The 13983-nt window shown below is 41.7% G+C and overlaps 2 protein-coding genes across 2 annotated transcripts; both read left to right on the top strand.

The window, feature by feature from the left end:
• The first annotated feature begins 1268 nt into the window (after positions 1-1268).
• LOC105675497 (uncharacterized) lies at positions 1269-4786 on the top strand. The gene is made up of 3 exons (XM_012372694.2): positions 1269-1899; positions 1977-2093; positions 2727-4786. Exons 1-3 carry the CDS (start codon positions 1458-1460, stop codon positions 2987-2989), a joined length of 822 nt encoding a protein of 273 aa, XP_012228117.1. The 5' UTR covers positions 1269-1457; the 3' UTR covers positions 2990-4786.
• Positions 4787-9044: 4258 nt separating this feature from the next.
• Positions 9045-11429, top strand: Osi6 (DUF1676 domain-containing protein Osi6). The gene is made up of 3 exons (XM_067355240.1): positions 9045-9830; positions 9971-10073; positions 10466-11429. The coding sequence occupies exons 1-3, from the start codon at positions 9495-9497 to the stop codon at positions 10858-10860; spliced, it is 834 nt and encodes a 277-aa protein (XP_067211341.1). The 5' UTR covers positions 9045-9494; the 3' UTR covers positions 10861-11429.
• Positions 11430-13983: the final 2554 nt, after the last annotated feature.

Raw genomic sequence — 13983 nt, forward strand, 5'->3', positions numbered from 1 at the left:
GATAAAGTCGCAATAAACCGCAATTTGACGAGCAGACTGAAATGCAATGGAGACTACGCGTAAAAATGCACAGTCGTAAATTCGCGTGCTTCAAAGTAAGCAGAGCATAGCTGAATGTGCGACTAATTAAATCTGCTACGTGTGCACATGCGAATTTCGCAGGTACACGCGACAGAGCGTGTTCTGCGGTTTCGCTAATTCGAATCGATTGAGATCGAGCCTTAAGCGAGCCTTGTCGATGAGGTTTGTATCACGATCGTCCGTATGCGATCGAGTCGTCCCGAAGAACGGAAGAATGATTTCGAACCGGCTGTAGTTATACCTACCAGGCTCTGCTACGTATATACCGCGGTATCGGGCATGCGAGGGGAAGTGGAACAGAAGAGAAAGGCACATGGAGATGAACTAGATTTGGTTCATCATCTCTCTCCTTTTCATCCACATTTGTCATCCTCGTCCGCGCCGCCGCCGCCGCCGCCGCCGTTGTCGTCGTCGTCGTCGTCGTCGTCGTCGTCGTCTCTTTCTTTCTCTTCCTCCTTCCTCGGCCCCTTCCCGTGCTCATTCGGATTTCTCGCATTCCCCGGTACGCGCAAAGGGGAGGGTCTGCCCGTACGTCCTACGTACATTGACACTAACTACCTGTTGGAAAATAAGATCGGCAACGATCCGGCGTCGGCGATGCGCGAAATTCCGCGTTGGTTTTTCTTGCATGAGCGCGAGCGATATCGTGGATGCTTGCGTGTATCATTTAGCCAGACGTGCGTACAGTGTGATCACGATTCGAAATCGGAACGTTCTCTTCCGCTCCACTAAAGCACGGAAAGAGAGAAAGGAGAAGGAGAGCAGCAGCCGGCATCCGAGACGAGATCACGCGCGCGGTTATCGAATGATCCGGGAGCTGAATAGGCACGTGATCTAGAATGATGCTGCAGATCTCTCGCTGGATGCATGCGCATTACGCGGTGCGGAGAGTTGAGCGGGAGAGGCTGCGGGAAGGGAGCGGCCCCGGCGGGCGCGAGAAGGCGTCATCCGCGCCGATCGCGGAGGCTCGCTCTCGCAAGCCGACCGCGCCGTAACGCTCTGAAACGCGTCGGAAACAAGAATTAAACGAATCGCTGAAGAGACCGGCGTCTATGCGAACGAAAAATTGCCGGCTAATGCACAGCAAGAGCAGCGAGCGGCGACCAACGTACCGATCCGATGCTCCCCTTGCTTTTTTCTTAGTACAATCACCGACCGTCACGTAGATCTATATAAACGCGAATTGCAAGCTCTAACGCTGCAGCACTCGAACCTCCGCCGTAGGTTCCACAGCTACGTGTGTGCACGCGGGGTTCTCCTTAGTCACGTGGTGACGGTCTAACGACGCAAGAAAAAAAGCGGAAGCAGATCCGCGGCGGGTCCCCAACGGAACTTGTACGTTTCCGTATCGCGACGCTTCGTTTCCGGACAAAACGATGCTCTGGTTAGGCGGTATACCGGGAATCGGTCGTCGACGTCAGCTCGTCTGCCTGGCGTTCGTGATCTACGCGTTGTCGATCGTCGACACGATCGACGCCGCCACCGCGGAGGACGCGTGGACGGGATTCTCCACGTCGTGCGCGACGGAGGACTCCAAGAACATGTCGGTTTCCTGTCACGGAGTGCGAATCGTCCGTAAGATCGTACAACAGCTGCTGGACACCACTAGCAAGGAACGTAACATCGAGCTGTTCGACGGCGTGAGCTTGATCGAGGTACCCGGCTCGAATCGCAAGTCCAAGGCGTTGAAGGGCTTCGGAGGCCTCGGACCTTTCCTACAATTTTTGGAAGGTAGAGAACTGAGGATCAAACTGCCGTCTCTACTTCCTCCGAATATCGAGAGCGCCTTGAAGGAGAGCTTGCCTTCCGAGTTTGAAGGTTGGTAATTAACGACGTGAATAATATCGCAAATTCGCGAGAATTTCTCTGAGCTTCTGAGAATTTGTATTTTGCAGCGAGAAAGGATGGAGGAGGATTTGGCGGAGGCGGCGGCGGTTTCGGCGGCGGTAAGGGCGGTGGCGGCGGCGGCAAGAAAGGCGGCGGCGGTATGATTATACTGGCTCTTATGATGGGTAAGCGCTCGTGAATAATTAGTATTGCATAAATAGATGGCTCGTTAAGTCAGATGTGAACGTAATCGTTACGCGTTATTTAACACCTAAGCATATCTTTAATACGTTTTGCTTCCTTTTTATAAATTAAATCAAACAATTTTATTATAAATTAAACTGCACAAACTTGTGAATAAAATAAAACTAAAATAATAGAAAGTCTGCACATTTTGTTAAAGCATTTAAAGTGAATATTATAGATTTGAATAAAAAAATATTTTATATTAATTTATAAATTAAATAAAATAAAAAATAACAGTAAAACTCTACATATTTTGTTAAAATATATATTGCAGACTAAAGTAATATTTATCACTTTTACACGCTAAATTTTATTAGTTTACTCTTGTATTTGATTTTATTTATTACCTTTCGCAAATGTGGTAAATGTAAAATGTTTACAAGTTTATTAATGGTAAATTTATATTTTTAACTTATTCAATTATATTTAATCATTAAAATAATGCAGTGTAAATAACACAGTGTATCACTGTGTTACGCAGTCATTACGTTCTCGATGTAAGCTTATATCACACATCAGCTATAATTAAATTCCGTATTAATTTAAAATTCACGGTTTCTTAACGCACCTAGGTAAAATGATGGCCGCTATGGGCTTCGGTGCGCTGGGTCTGCTGGCCATGAAGGCGCTGACGGTTTCGGCCATGGCCCTGATGCTGTCCCTGATCGTAGCCGTGAAGAAGTTGGCGGGCGGCGGTGAAGATCACGGCCATCACGTCGTTTACGCGCAGGAAGTCGGCCATCATCATCGCAAGAGATCGACCGGCGACGACGACTCCGCGCAATTACCCTACAGAGGATACGCCAACCTTTACGCAAACTTACGGGCATCTTGATCTCTCTTATTAATCGCAGTATCAATCGCGACCTTGAACCGATCCTCGAGCTTCTCAACTCTCCTATCGCCTGTTAAAGATATTCTTAGATACGACTAGACCGATACAATCACGTTGACACGCGGCACGTTGGGCATTCCCGTTCACGTAATTTACATTGCAGTCGCATCATCATTGTCATCGTCGTTTCATTCATCCAACGCAACGTGCGTTTTTCAACGTGGCTTTCATTTCTTCTCAGCTGTGTAAAACTGCAGACGTCAGTCGCGGTAGGAGGGTTAATGGGCGCCAGGAAAATGACCGACGACGCGACGCGACGCGAGATCAGTGACAGTGACATCGACGAGACGACAGTGACCGAGAAACTGATTGACAGCTAGGTAGAAAGTGATGTTCAACAAATGTTCGTCCGCGGGAAATGTGGTAATCGATCCCTTTTGGCCCACCATTCCGATAGGACTCTCTCAGGAGTGAAAGATCACAGACCGAAGAAACCAAAGTACGTTGTTTGACTTTTTTTTATTTATTTATTTTTTTTACACACATATTTATTGTTGTGCAACACATGTTAATAAAGCATACGTGCTTGGTACGAAAACATTGTGTTTACGTTTATTACCACTTTTCGATCGTGCGACATCGAGACTCGATGATATTTGACGGTGCAAAAATGGGATCTCATAATTTCAACATTGTTGAGCGCTAAGTAAGTCATAAAATTGGTTTTAGCACAAGGTGTTAGTTTATCCATCGTTTAGTGCGCAATTTTTGGACGCGCCAGCGTAACGTTATTAATTGCGCGAAATTAATGAGACATTTAGAGCAACAAGCTTGCAAATGAAGCGATGTGGTTCGCTGGCGCGCGTCCGCCACGATCTCGCTACTTTGCTCGCGCACGCAGCATTGGAAAATCGCAAGAACGGGGTAACGAATCGCGCCAATGAGGAAAGTGTGCCAGCGACCTGTGCCGTGCCTCATGTTGCATATTCACCTGCGCGCGGTTGCGTTTACCGAACTAACGTTCGTCACGACGCGCAACCGCACAATGCGGGGCTAATAATAGTCGGTGCGCGCGGATGTCACCTAAGTGGATTAATGGCAATAGCGTACCGAAAGTTGAGCGTGTAACTTTCAATGACATACGGCGATGTCGCGACGGCGCGCAACGAATACGATTAATAATGCAGCTCTATTATGCGCTTTGCATATACTTATTCGCGCATATTTCACGAGTTTTCCGATAGATCCATGCTAGTTTCCGGAATGCAGCGCTACTCTGTCGTGTAATTCGTACGTAGAAATTCGTCGTGAGTTTCGATGGGACGAATTTCGGGCCTTTTTCAGCTGCAAAAATGAATTGCGAGAATGCGTCTGCGGACGCAGATCGGTGTCCGTTTTTATCCGCGGCGTTCCCGCGTGTATCTCGAAGCGAAGCGGATTGGAGAGTTCGACGGAAGAAAAGACGCCGAGGAAGAGAAAGAGGCAAAGGAGAGGCGAAAGAAAGGCCCGGTCGCGAGCGAGAGGACGAGAGAAGAACGCTCTCGGCTCTTTCTCTCCGTCCACATCTCTCGACCGCTTCTCGGTCTTGGATTCCTCCCACTGCAACCCCCAGCTCCTTCTCTCGCCGCGCGGAAGGGGAAGGAAGAGCGTCGGCTGAGGGACCTACTGACATACATACCGATCGTTTCCTTTTTTACGTTTCGAATATCATAAAATGTGGAGACCCGCGTTGGCGGTGGCTCAGACGGCGGCGCAGCACCGAGCGGAGCCGGTCGCTTCGCTGCGAGTGCAGTCTGCTGCGATGCAGTTCGCTGCGATCTTATTCATGTAAAATGCGGGAGGAATTCGTTCAGAATTCGTCGAGTTGCAAATTCGAATTGACTTTACAAATTATTTTACTACTGAGAATATTTATTCTTATATCTTTATTATATTTAATGTCGAACAACATGTAGACAGTTGTAGCACTACTTTCATGACGAGAATTGAAAGAATGAGGGTAAATGCGTTATGTCACGCATGAATAATTGAATCATCGTGTCTATTATGTTTAATAACAATGAAAGTAGCAATGAATAGTAATTACTGCGAAGCACGATGATCAATGGAAGTGCGCCATTCATTTTCTTTCTTTTGATCGTAAATCAGCGAGATGATTCAGCGAGAATTTCAGATTTTTTTTTTTTTTAAAGAACTATAATTCTTTATAAAGAAATAAATGAGCGATATATCTATCGGCGATCTATCTATCTGTCTTTTGCTCTGCTCTATAGTCCACCAGATAACTTGTTGATTAGCATTACCTTCGGCTACATGTAATATCGATTTTAATAAGATAGTTTTCTGTCTTATCAAAAGCCCGAGTTCCTTCGTCAACAATATGAAATGTGAAATGTGATTTCAGCGCTACAATGTCCAGCAGACAATGAAAGAATTAACACCGCGTTTTCTAGCACAGTCACCGCATCGCGGTCCATAGGAAAGAAGAACCAGTCAGACGTGGAAGAGTACCCCGTTACATTCCACACTCATTACAAACCTCGTAAGAAAATTTAAAATGCAAATCTGAGGTGCTTGGCTATCGTTCGATTTTTCAGGTCGTACGCTGCGTGTCAATGGCCAAGCAGCATCGTAGAATCGATCGGACATTGCATCAGAAATTCCTAGCACAGTCGATCGACAGACATTAAACCGGTTACTGACAAGTCCGAAGACTAGAATATCGAGTACTATACGTATCTCTTTCTTGATTTAGAACGAGAAATTAGTCACGAGCGTTGATCATAGAGATATTTGTTGCCCTAAATCGGGAAGATATTTTTGTGGATGGCTCTTTATTCACAGAATATTCTAGATATCGTGAGACCATCTTGACTCATTGACATATTGGTCTGGAAAAATTCCACGACCTTCGAAAGTTGGTCAATGTCTTCGACATATATATTCAAGAATAAAGTAGAAAAACTTCTATGTTGAATTTGTAGGTTTAAAACAGTTCTTATAGAGAAAATATGCACCTCTCATAACTAAATAAAATTAATATTAACAATATTTTAATTTTTATTAAAAAGTCCATGATTTTAAAGCTAGAAGATATTTATATTGTTAATATTAAATTTATTCGACTGTAAAAAAATACTTTATCGCCAATTAGTTACTAATTTAATTAGCGTAAAATAATTTATTATTATAAAAATAAAGTTACGAATAGGATAAATATTTAGAATAGAGATTAAATTCGATTATAAATTTTCTAAACTTTACAGATAAAGCAATATAATTATAATAAATAGCAAATAATTACATACTGTATATCTTTCATATATAAAATATCCTTAACACACTTTGTTGAGTCTTTGATGCGATATGAGAAAAAGTCAAGTTTTTCTCTCTTCTAGCAAGCACATTTTAATAATAATCTACGCGATAAGAGCGAGAGTCGGCGCAATTTGTTTAATGAAAAGATCCGTTCTTAATTCCCGTTTCACTGAAGGAAATGATACCTTTGATTTAAATTGTCGGTACTCTTCACGCAGAACAGTGATTTTACCGCAACAGGCGTGTCTGCGGCTTAACGATCGTTACTGTCGTTGAGCGTAAAGGAGAAACTTTGGTTTTACTTTTTAAGGCTTGCTCTTCCGATGGGAATGAAGGATCGACGAAAGGATTCTGAACGCTACCCAATGACCGAGAAAGGATGAATGAGTACTGACGTAAGGTAGGAACTGCGTGCTGTTGCTAAACTTGCTCATCATTAAATCCTTTTATATTCTTATTCTTACGAGAAGATTCATCGGCCGAGAGAGTTCAAGAGAGTATTTCTTTACACATACGTGGATTAACAAAAGAAGGCGTGTGATCTCTAGTCAGCGGAACAGCGGAAAACGGACGTCATGCAACTATCTCATTTCCTTTTTTTCTGCTTGCAACAATTTAACATAATCAAATCAAACAAAGAAAAGTAATGGTTGTAATATGTAAATAATGAAGAAAAGTAAATGTTACGAGCAAATTTCATAAGGTTGTAATAAAAAAAGTAGTGAAGTCTCCTTTTTCTCTTTCCACAAGTATTTTAATAAGGATTTACGCGATAAGAGCGAAAGTCGGCGTAATTTGTTTAATGAAAATATTTATCCTTAATTTCCGTTTCATCGAACAGCATAATACGTTCAATCCGAAAAAAGAGTATGTAAAATGTTTTATTTTAAAATATAAAATTTTTCTCTCCAAGCTTTTAAGAATTAAAAAAAAAAGACCTTGTAAGAAGCAAATTATAAAAGATGTAATGCACTACCGTACGATATTCTCAAGATAAGATAATCCTGTTTTCTATTCGTAATACTTTTTTTCTATGCTTTCTCAGGAGGTGTGAATGAAATATTTCGTATTTCTTACACATGTTTCCGGCTATGTTTCCGCAAAATTTCGGCCATTCATCAAGCGGTGCGTTCTCGCCGCGTCAGCAGTCTCATTCACAGACTACTGATGATTTCACTTTCTCGAAAATCGAATCCACGCCGCCACATAGATACACGCCCACTGAATACGCAGATTTTCGTGCATACCGTTGTCCCCGCCCTGCCCACTGCCGAAGGAACGAAATGAAAATGACAAGAGGCGTTATCCGCCGGCCCGTGAGAGTCACAGGGTCAGAATAGAAAGTGGTGGCCGCGTGCGTCGCGATGAAGGTCGGATCCGGGATGTTTGAACCTGATCTACACCAGTTTTCTTTCATTCATGCCGAACGTGTCCGCACGCAAGGACCCATCTACAAGGAGAGAGTACCATAATTTTAAAGCTTTTCTCCTCGAACTGCAACGACGATTGTCACCGTCGACGAGGAAGCTAGTTGAGCTACTTAAGCTATCGCTGATTATATTGCCGCTTGTCCAGACGCGATACGAGCGTGTCGGGACGCATACACGGTTTATTGGCGTTCTCGCGAATCGAGGTTTTCAGTAGTGAGAGTACGACGTCTAATCAGACGCAGAAGTCGCATTATTTGCTCGGCTATCTCCTTCACCGCATCGTCCTTTTTCTTCTTTACTCGCGCGAAAGGTTGTAACGTGGGTTAATTAAACATAGTTTACGGCTATTTGTAGAAACTATAATGAATGCATTATTGGGCATTTAACTGGTTCTTTTAAATGTTAATTCACATACGCTTTCTACTTAGTTAATGCAATGTTTGCGGCTGAATATGCTGAGCAATCGTTTCTCATCAAGCTTTTTATTGTCTTTCTCTCAAGATAATAATAAATTCTCAAGCAGCTTTAATAAGTGATATATATGAAAGTTGGTAATAAGACTGGAATTTTTAAGATGCCGGTAAAATTCTTTCGAGAGTGTGTGTTTATATGAAAATTAACACATTCTGGAAATTTGGGCCTCGTCTATTCTTTCTTCGCTTTTGCATACGTAAGTGTGCGAGATAATCGGGACAAGCGAGAAGCATCGTCGTGAACCTGTCGAAAATATGTCAGACATCAATAATTTCTTTTTACGCAGTATGACTCATATATTACATTAATTATCACATAAATGCTGTAATAAAATTTGAAAAGTATTGGTTAACACGAATCGTTTATCTCGTTACAAAAGATTAATTCCGAAATAATAAAGTCAATCGTGTCATTAATGGCTTTAAATTATTACGTTAAAATATTTAACAATGTAATTAGCAAGTTATATTTAGATTTTATTACCAAAACACACATGTGCTTAATATCTTAAGCTAAACGGCAAACAAAGTTTATATTCTATGCTATACGTATAAAAAGAGAAATGTCCTACATCTAATGTATGATATTTTCTATGCTTTTTACAATCCAAATATATTGGAATTCTATCTGATAGAATGTTGTATGAATTTTTACCATTTCATTATTCTGTATATAATATTTGCATTTGGACGTACTGTTCACGTGTCCAGCTAGAAATTGCATATCCCGTGTAATACGTACCGCAATGCAAAGGTGGTCTAGTATGCCTAAGAAGAATGTTGTTGGAAGAAAGCGTTTTTACTAACGCTCGAGGCGTCGCCGCTCGCAGCACCCATACGCCCGGCCTCTATTTGCTCTGTCGTCGTAGGTAGGTCGCAGGTCGCGCCTTGATGGACGGTGTGGCCGAACCTCGAACGCGTAGGTAAACTTATCGTCTATTGGGCGGGGACCGTCTATACGTCGACGTGCGGTTAAACGTCGGCGGTGCGACACACGTGACGCACACGCATTCACGACGCATGCCAAACAGAAAGAAGAAAAAAAGAGGCGGTGGGGCGGTCACCGGCGGAGACAGAAGAGGGGAGTTTTCAACCAAATATAAGCTAAAGAGATGGTCCGATGGACCACGAAATTCACTACGCACGGGACGGCCTTTCGGAAAAGGGAGATCTACAGCGGTTGATCCGACGTGCAGCTTTGGAGATCCATCGAGTATCTCTTGATTTGTGGTGCCGCGAACTGGTGTTAATTCTTCTCTAATCTCGTGAAATTCGCAAGTAATCATGACGTTGCTGAAGAAGTTATTGATCTTGACGATCGCGGTCGTTCTCACCGCCGGACAGAGCATCGACGAATGCCTCAAGCAAGACAGCATATCCTGCGTGCAAAAGACCCTATACAGGACTGCTAAGGAATTCCTCGCCAAGGATAAATTTGAACTCGTCAGCGGAATCAGCCTTGTGAAGAGTGATGCCGACGCTGGTAGTGCTAGGTCTGGCAAGGCGCTCGTTTATGATCAAGAGATGGACGCCGCTAACGACATCGTGGAGAGGCAGAACACCCTCGAGAACTTCATTAGTGATGGAGCCGGACAACTTTTCACTGGCCGCAGCCTTAGGGTAGAGCAAAAATATTGAAATAAGTAGCCTATCAATAGCCTAACTATGTTGCAATAATTGATAAATTTTATTTTTCAATTCGAGTTTTTTTTATGTCTATATACGCGTGTGATTGAATTCAAGTCATTAATTTTTTTCAGGTCAACCTTGCACCTGCTTTTGAGAAACTCCGTGAATCGGCTCGATCTATTAGCGAGTCTGTGCCATCAGAGATTCGTCAGGCCGTTGATGAGGTTGTTGAAGGTAAAATTTTAATTAATGTATATAATTTCTAATAATCGTTATTTATATATTGATAAATTAAAAGTGCTATTAAATTAGAAAGAATTTTATTTCATTAAAAAAAATAATTTATTTAAATTAAACGGTAAATATACTTAAAAAAAAACAATGTATAATATAGAAACAAAATATAAATTTTTTAAATACAAGAATTTAGATTAAAAATAATATTTATTTCGATGTAAAAAAAAAAAAAAAATTAAAATTTTCATAAATTTTCTTTTTTTATCATAAAAATAAAAGTTCTGACAAAATTAAAAAAAATCAAATTTAATAATTTTGAGATTTTAAGAAAGTTTTAGCGCATAATGACGTAAGGAAGTTTTCTATTCAATAATTTTGTAATATTTCAGCTCGAGGTAAGAAGAAGGGAGGATTGAAAAACATCTTGCCCCTTCTAATTGCCGCGAAAGTAAAGCTCGGAATTCTGGCGACTCTCGCGTACTTCGCCGTCGGCCTCATAGCGAAGAAGGCGATCCTCGTGTCTCTTATCTCCCTCGCCATTTCCGCGTTCATCGGCTTGAGAGCACTTTGGTCGGGCAAGGGCGGTCATCATCACGATGTCACCGCTTATAACAGCGGCTGGAGCAGCGGGCCTGTTGTGAGCAGTGGATGGTCTGGTCCCGTCAGCGGCGGATGGTCCGCTCCAGTGGCGTCTGCTGGATGGGCCAACGGCGGCTCCTCCGCCGGCTGGGAAGATCCTCACGCTTACTCGCACAGCCAAGCGTACTCTGGATATCATCACTAGCGACGGACGCTGATATCTGCTATCTTTCCTTCTTCTTCTTCTTCTACTACTTTTTCTATGGATAACAGACGACGAGAAGAATGGGATATCGACGAAAGTGGATAATTCAAGCTTCACGTTGACTTTCCGCTGTTAGCGTTCATGAAGATATTTATTCTTATTTATCGTCATTAGTAAACAGGGCGGTCTGTGGCCCTTCCGCGATGTACATAAAGTATATATTACACTCGCTCGCGCATACGCGTCTGAAAACAAATCGAGCAGATAAAATGTAATGAAATCAAACTGAGAGGCTAGTCGCAACACGTTCGTCCGGTGGTGCCGTAACTCGCGAATCACGGCTACATTAACCCATTGGGATACGATATTATAGATGCATTAATACATCGGCATCGCGACTGCAGCGCGAGCTTTAAACGCGATATCTCTGTAACAAGACTTACTCTCGACGCAGAATCATAGTTACATCTAGTCCAATACGATGTATATGAAACACATTAAGCCACATCCTTACAAAACTGTATGCTTTGTAATACGCATGTTTATTAATATAATATTATTTGTACAAATATTGAGTTATTAAAACTGCCCTTCTCTCTTCCTGTTCCCCCCACATATTCTAAAATATTATTTTATTCCTTTTTCCTGTATATATGTTTTTTGCAACTGACGTGGCGCACTATTACATAAACTACATATTTTGCAATTCGACATTTATTATATCATAGTTATTTCAAAGTGCAATTTAACGAGGGTATTTTTTTTTCATGCAAACTGCCAGCAGTGAAAGTCCAAATTTTTAAATGAAAGATTTGGTGACTGGCAATTACGTTAAAATTTAAATTAGTGCATTTTGCATATTATTAATGTTTTCATTCTCGATACCGACAAGTCATTGATAAATCAATCGAGAAGCTTCGAAAAAGAGAAATTGTCGTCACGGTAACGGCAACTTTCCAGTCTTCCGGGAAGAATTTTTTTCTCATTTTCACGAGCGAAACTTCTCGTCGCGGTGACCACGTTGCATAAAGAGTATATATGAAACTGTTAATATACATTCGCGAGTGTTTTGCTCTCCTTGACGAGTCATCCGATCGGCGGTCAGTGGAAGTCGAGCCGACGAGATGGAAATGCCGGCTGGCTCTCGACCGCGGTGTGCAGCTGTAGGGGAAAGTGCATGTCTCAGGTGTATCCGGGCTCGGAATCGGTTGTTTTCTCGATTCACGATGACCGGAGGTCATGACGAAAGGTCACGACTAGTGTTCGTCATTCTTAATAGGGTCGACGAGACAGACATCCTACTAAAATCTTTTCGAGACCCGCGTCTTCGAGTCCCACATAGAAGAAAAATAGATAGCTGGAAAGCAGGTTGAGGCGAAATACCGCATTTCTTCCTTCTGTCGCGCTAAAACCCCACCCCGAGCGCAGTAAAAAGAATTTTACTTCTACAATAGGCATGTGCTGGTCTAACGTTTTCTAGGACGACGTGGCGCGGGCCAGTGCGCCGCGACACTGTAGATAACGTTAAGATTTACGCAAAGTGAAAAGATATACCGCCGCTGAAAAAGAAAACGGAACCAACTGATAGTGTAAGCGGAAAATGGGATAAAATATACAATTTATTCTTTTGCTGTAGACGTCGTACGATAAACATCACGAGTAGCTAAGTATTATAATTTACTTTAAACGAAAAAAGTATATAAATAAAAATATTTAAAGATCTTTGCACGAATAAAAGGCGTCGAACGACAAATTATTTGCACGAAATGCAACGTGAGACACGAGACTGACATGGAGAAGAACGATTGCAAAAAAGCGATTGTCATGCTTCATTACGTTGCTTTAAAACAACGACGACTACGAATCTTGGAAGGACATCAGAGAAAAAGATACGAAGTTGCTTCGAAAGGAAGAGGAATTACTTTCATTCGTAGTATGATTTAATGCTACGATAAGAGCTATTTTTTAAGATTTAGCTCTTGAGAAAGATGTTGATAAAAGACTTAGATAAAATTATCTTAATAAAATTAAAATAAAATTTTAAACTTAAAGATTCTTATTTTTAGTGATGCAGCCCTTAATTTTTTACATGCCTTTATTTTTTAAATATTATTTTAATACTTTAAAATATAATTAATTGATACATTATTTTAATGTAATTAATACGAATCTTTGCTGTGCAACAGCTTTAGTTCTAATTTCAATTGCCTTTCCAATAGATGTCAGGAATGTTTAAAACATTTTATTAGTAGAAAAACGAGTAGTATTTCTTTTACGATCACGCGATGTAATAGACGCTGTGCATAGAGCGAATAAAAAAAAATGTCATGAAAATTAGCACTGCGGCCTGTCACGGATGTGTAAGCGGATGAATAGAACGGTTCTTCGAGCTCACAAAAGCGGAATTTCTCCACTCGGTCATAGCACCGACCGTCCGTCGTCTCATTATTAGAGAGTCATAAAGTTTCGTGCGCCGATCGCGTCTTTTATCCGCATCTAAATCCAGGTACGGTTCTCACGTCACGATTAGTTTCGAGAGTTTCTCATGCGTCACTGGGTTACTAGATTTCCTAACGATAACTCGATTTCCTAGATCATTATTAGGTGCGCGCATGTCGTATCTATGCATCGATCGATGCGGAGCACCGGTCGTCTCGTTATTTTTTACCGCGACTCTGATCTACTTTGTGCGTGTAACAAATATTTTTCTTCAGCAATGTCGCTGAAGCACTTGGCAAATAAATGCTCCAAATTACCTTTATTTTTTTATTACACTTTCTTTTTTGTCTAAAAGTAATCAAAATATTATTTACGTATTGTTAACTTACAAGCTAAATTTGTTTATTCAAAATTTGCGAGGCAACGTTTTCATTTGCATATCATACTTTGCATTTCCATTTGTGCTCTGTAATTTTCTATCACATTTCGCGTCCTATCATCCTCCATTTGCCTAGTCTACTCTCTAAACTGCAATACTCTCCGAGATAAATTTCATTCATAAAATGCATCTCCGCTCGGCGGATGAGATGTTCTATGATCTTGTGTATGCCGGCTCTGCATTTACAAGATGCTGGCGTCGCATGTGCATACGGCCTGCATAGCAGTGCATACACGAACGCTACA

The sequence above is a fragment of the Linepithema humile genome, chromosome 5 (genome assembly GCF_040581485.1).
Source record: "Linepithema humile isolate Giens D197 chromosome 5, Lhum_UNIL_v1.0, whole genome shotgun sequence".
NCBI classification, from domain to species: domain Eukaryota; kingdom Metazoa; phylum Arthropoda; class Insecta; order Hymenoptera; family Formicidae; genus Linepithema; species Linepithema humile.

What these genes read in the sequence shown, in the direction of transcription:
- LOC105675497 (XM_012372694.2), top strand. Translation starts at nt 1,458, where the DNA reads ATGCTCTGGTTAGGCGGTATACCGGGAATCGGTCGTCGACGTCAGCTC. An exon ending in CTTGCCTTCCGAGTTTGAAG is followed by an intron (nt 1,900 to 1,976) that starts GTTGGTAATTAA and finishes TGTATTTTGCAG; the next exon opens with CGAGAAAGGATGGAGGAGGA. An exon ending in TATACTGGCTCTTATGATGG is followed by an intron (nt 2,094 to 2,726) that starts GTAAGCGCTCGT and finishes TAACGCACCTAG; the next exon opens with GTAAAATGATGGCCGCTATG.
- Osi6 (XM_067355240.1), top strand. Translation starts at nt 9,495, where the DNA reads ATGACGTTGCTGAAGAAGTTATTGATCTTGACGATCGCGGTCGTTCTC. An exon ending in TCACTGGCCGCAGCCTTAGG is followed by an intron (nt 9,831 to 9,970) that starts GTAGAGCAAAAA and finishes AATTTTTTTCAG; the next exon opens with GTCAACCTTGCACCTGCTTT. An exon ending in CGTTGATGAGGTTGTTGAAG is followed by an intron (nt 10,074 to 10,465) that starts GTAAAATTTTAA and finishes GTAATATTTCAG; the next exon opens with CTCGAGGTAAGAAGAAGGGA.